At 66.8% G+C, this 4,659-nt stretch overlaps 1 protein-coding gene across 1 annotated transcript; it reads right to left on the reverse strand.

The window, feature by feature from the left end:
- Nucleotides 1–219: 219 nt before the first annotated feature.
- Nucleotides 220–2,207, reverse strand: LOC113405839 (neural cell adhesion molecule L1-like; the record flags this gene model as incomplete). The annotated part of the gene is made up of 6 exons (XM_026647101.1): nt 220–386; nt 558–669; nt 967–1,110; nt 1,361–1,492; nt 1,779–1,963; nt 2,096–2,207. Coding segments are annotated over 6 exons (852 nt in total), but the record flags the coding sequence as incomplete, so codon positions are not given.
- Between the last annotated feature and the right edge of the window lie 2,452 nt (nt 2,208–4,659).

The following is a 4,659-nucleotide window of genomic DNA, read 5'->3' on the forward strand; positions in this document are numbered from 1 at the left end:
CCCTTCCCAGCATGCCCTGCTGCACCCCCAGGCCCTCCCTTCCCGGCGCTCCCTGCTCTCCCCTCGGCCCCTCCCTTTCTGCCCCGCTCCCCCCTCAGCCCCTCCCTTCCTGCCAAACTCCCCCCCTCAGCCCCTCCCTTCCCGGCCCTCCCTGCTCCCCCCTCGGCCCCTCCCTTCCCGGCCTGCCCCGCGGCATGCTGGGGGGCGCGGGGGCCCCACCTTTGACCTCGAGCCAGGCGCTGATGGTGACGTTGTTCTGGTCGTTCTGGGCGAGGCAGACGTAGGCGCCGGTGTCCTGGCGCTGGGCCCGGCTCAGGCGCAAGGTGCCGTTGGTGTGGACGAAGGCGCGTTCGTCCTGCAGGGCCGGCTCCATCCGCTCGGTGAACCTGCCAGTGGGGGCGTGTCAGGGGCACTTGGCACCCTGCCCAGGGCACTGCTGCTGGGAAGCTCGCAGCGCCGGGGGCGCACAGTGGGGGCGAGTGAGAGGGAAGGAGGTGGTATCTGGGTGGGGCAGTGCAGGGGGGGCAGGGAGCGCGCACATGGGGGGGTCCCCTCACCACTCCACGCTGGGCATGGGCGCCCCGAAGGTCTGGCAGTCCAGGGACGCCGTCTGGTTCTCCACCACGGCGTAGCGCTGCTCGTCCGGGGTCAGGATCTTCGCCGGGAGCTCTGCAGGGGGGGGAGAGGTAAGGTGGGCTCTGGACCCATCCCCGCCCCTGCACCCCCAAACCCACCCACCGAGGGGATGCCTGGCAGGATGGGCCCCTGGGAGCTGCCCTTGGGGGAGGGGGTGCCAGAGATGGGACGGTTGCCAAGGGCTGGTTGAGGGGCCCATTTGCCAGTGGTTGGTTGCTGGGGGTGGTGGTTGCTAGGGGGATGATTGATGGTTGCTAGGGGTGGTTGTTAGGGAGCGGTCGCTAGGGGGATGATTGATGGTTGCCGGGGCGGCGGTCGCCGGGCACTCACGGATGACGTAGATGTAGGCGTTGGCCAGCAGGCGGCCGTGGCGGTTCACGGCCTCGCACTGCGTCACCAGCGAGTTGTTGGGCTGCACCTGGCTCAGGATCAGGGCCCCCGAGCGCAGCGTCCGCGCCGGGTCCGGCTCCAGCTCTGGGGGCGAGACGCGGCTGGGGGGGCAGCAGAGACACCCCATGTCCCACCCACTGCCCTGGCCCCGCCCACTGACCCGGCCCCAACCCCGCCCACTGCCCTGGCCTCGCCCACTGCCACACCCATCGCCCCGCCCACTGCCCTGGCCCCGCCCACTGACCAGGCCACGGCCCCGCCCACTGCTCCACCCATTGACCGGCCACGCCCACTGTCCCCGCTCCCACATCCTGCCCCGCCCCCCCGCTCTCACCTCCCCAGGGGACGCCGTTGACCCTCCAGGACACCAGGGGTTTGGGTTTCCCGTAGACGGAGCAGTCGAGCCGAACGTTCTCCCCGGGGCCGTACACCCGGCTGTGGGGCTGCTGCGCCCAGTAGGGGGCGGCTGGGGGGGGGAGGGGGGTGAGACCCGGTGCCCCTCACTCCCGATCCGCAGCCCCCCAGCTCTGCCGGTGCCCCTCACTCCCGACCCGCAGCCCCGCCCTCCAGCCCTGCCGGTGCCCCTCACTCCCGACCCGCAGCCCAGACCGGCCCCCCCAGCCCTGCCGGTGCCCCTCACTCCCAACCCGCAGCCCAGACCGGCCCCCCCAGCTCTGCCGGTGCCCCTCACTCCCGACCCGCAGCCCTGCCGGTGCCCCTCACTCACTCCCGACCCGCAGCCCTGCCGGTACCTTCCACGGTGACGGTGTAGATGTGGCGGGCGGTGCCCTGCGTGTTGCGGGCGATACACTGATACTCCCCGTCGTCCTCCTCCAGCACGTCCCGGATCCGCAGAGTTTTCTGGGAGTTCTCCAGGGCCGTGCGCTCCGCGGGCAGGGGGCCGTTCAGACGGATCCACTCCACGGTGGGCGTGGGGCTGGAGGCAGAGGGGGGCCGGCGTGGGGCTGGGGGGGGTCAGACAGGCCCCCCCCACAGCCCCCGTAACACCCACCCGCATAGCTCTCAACCCGCAGCCTCCCAGCGCCCCCCAAGCGCCCGCCCCACTCACAAGCCCTCCGCGATGCACTCCAGGGCCAGGCTGGAACCCCGCAGGGCGACGTGGGAGCTGCTCTCCCCGGGCGGCACCATCAGCCGGGGCTGGCGAAACTTCACCGAGTTGGCTGCAGGGGAGACGGGGGGGGGGGGGGGCGGGACGAAGCGGGGGGGGGGGGTTTCCAATGGTTTGCACGCGGGGGGGGTGGGACTCAGTTTCCCTGGGTGTTGCTGGGGGCCAGAGGACAGAAGAGGGGAGAGGGGCCCAGGCGACCCTGTTTCCCTGGAGAGAAGACAATGGACGGAGGGGGGCTTGGGGCCGGGGGTATCAGATGCCCAGCTGGGGAGCAGGGGGGCTCTGGGCTGGAGAGGGGGAGCAGGCAGAGCTGAATTCCAAACGGAGCTGCAGGTGGATCCCTCCCTGGAGAAACTGAGGGCCCTGGCTGGCCACGATAGTGCTGGATCCCAGGGGGAGGACTGCCGGGAGCGATTCCTGTGGGAGAGGGGATTCCTGTACCGGGAATGGACTGGTTCAGGGCGAACTGAATCTTGGAAAGTCGGGAGGCAGCTGGTGGTTCCCCAGAGGTACCACCGCAAACTGTTGTACTTGGCCCACGATATCCCCCTTTCGGGGCATCAGGGCATCCGGCGCCCCAGGCAGAGGCTGCTGCAGAACTTTTACTGGCCCGGGTCTTTGACGCTATCCGATGGTATTGCAGGACCTGGGACTCCTGCCAGAGGGTGGGAAAGGCCCAGGATCCGCTGAGACCTTTGCCCATCATAGAGGAGCCTTTCCAGAAGGTGGCCGTGGACATAGTGGGGCCCCTCAGCAGGGTGACCCGGTCAGGGAAGAAATACATCCTGGTGGTGGGAGATTTTGCTACGCGCTACCCCGAGGCGGTGGCCTTGTCCTCTATTGAGGCAGACACCGTGGCAGACGCGCTGCTGACCATCTTCAGGACCTGGAGAGAGAGGTCGGGGACATGCTGGCTTTAGGGGTGATCCAGCCGTCCGCCAGTCCCTGGGCCTCGCCCGTGGTGCTGGTCCCCAAGAAAGACGGGTCGATCCGGTTCTGTGTGGACTATCGGAAGCTCAATGCCATCACCGTGTCTGATGCCTACCCCATGCCCAGGACTGATGAAATCTTAGACAAGTTGGGGGGTGCCCGGTACCTCACTACCCTGGACCTCACCAAAGGCTGCTGGCAGGTGCCTTTGGACCCGGAGGCCAGGGCGAAGTCTGCCTTCACCACCCCAATAGGGCTCTTCGAGTTCCTGGTCCTGCCTTTCGGCCTCAAGGGGCACCTGCCCCCTTCCAGCGCCTGGTGGATCAGTTACTAAGGGGGATGGAGGACTTTGCACTAGCGTATATTGATGATATCTGTGTCTTTAGCCAGACCTGGGAGGAACATGTGTCCCAGGTGAAGAGAGCGCTGGGTCGCCTCCAGGATGCAGGACTGACCATAAAAGCGGAAAAGTGCAAGGTGGGGATGGCAGAGGTTTTATACCTGGGCCACAAGGTGGGAAGCGGCCACCTGAAGCCGGCGCCGGCCAAAGTGGAGGCAATCAAGGCCTGGCCCGCCCCCCAGACTAAGAAGCAGGTCCAGGCTGTCATTGGGATGGCGGGGTACTACCGGAGGTTTGTGCCCCACTTTAGCTCCCTGGCAGCACCCCTCACGGAGCTGTGTAGGAAGGGAAAGCCGGACAAGGTGGTCTGGACCGAGCAGTGCCAGAGGGCTCTCTGTGCGCTGAAGGGGGCACTTATCCAGGGCCCGGTGCTGGTAAACCCGGATTTTAACAAACCCTTCCTGGTGTTCACCAACGCCTCGGACACAGGGCTGGGGGCGGTACTGATGCAAACTGATACTAAGGGGGAGAGACACCCCATTGTGTACCTGAGCAAGAAGCTGCTGCCCTGGGAGCAGCACTATGCGGCCATAGAGAAGCAATGCCTGGCCATGGGGTGGGCCCTTAACAAACTGCAGCCATATCTATTTGGGCGGCGCTTCACCGTGCACACCGACCATTCGCCCCTGACGTGGCTGCACCAAATGAAAGGGGCTAATGCCAAGCTGCTGAGATGGGCCCTGCTCCTCCAGGGGTATGACATGGAGGTGGTCCATGTGAGGGGGAGCGCCAATGTTATAGCGGATGCTTTATCGCGGGGCGGGGACCCTGAACGTCCCCAGGTCACTGGCTAAGTGACCCTGCTCCGTTCAGCCTCGAAGGGGGGAGAGATGTGACGAAGTGGGGGGTTCTCTGGGTTTTGTCACTGGTTTGCACGCCGAGGGGGTGGGACTCGGTGTCCCTGGTTTAACGAGGGGAGGGGAGAGGGAGTTCGTTGGGACACAGACCCGGAGAGGGAACTTGGGACCCCGGCCGACGGCCTGGAGAACGGAGACCCCAGCGACTGGTGACCGGGTGACCCGGAGTCGCAGCCGGTTCTGGCCAGTGGGGGGACAATGGGCTGCGGGGAGAGGACCCCGGTGACCGGACCAGCCGGTTCCAGCCCGAGGGGCCAGAGGACAGAAGAGGGGGCCCAGGCGACCCTGTTTCCCTGGAGAGAAGACAATGGACGGAG

The sequence above is a fragment of the Terrapene carolina genome, unplaced genomic scaffold (assembly GCF_002925995.2).
Source record: "Terrapene carolina triunguis isolate 2854851 unplaced genomic scaffold, T_m_triunguis-2.0 Scaffold51198, whole genome shotgun sequence".
In the NCBI taxonomy this organism is placed as follows: Eukaryota; Metazoa; Chordata; order Testudines; family Emydidae; genus Terrapene; species Terrapene triunguis.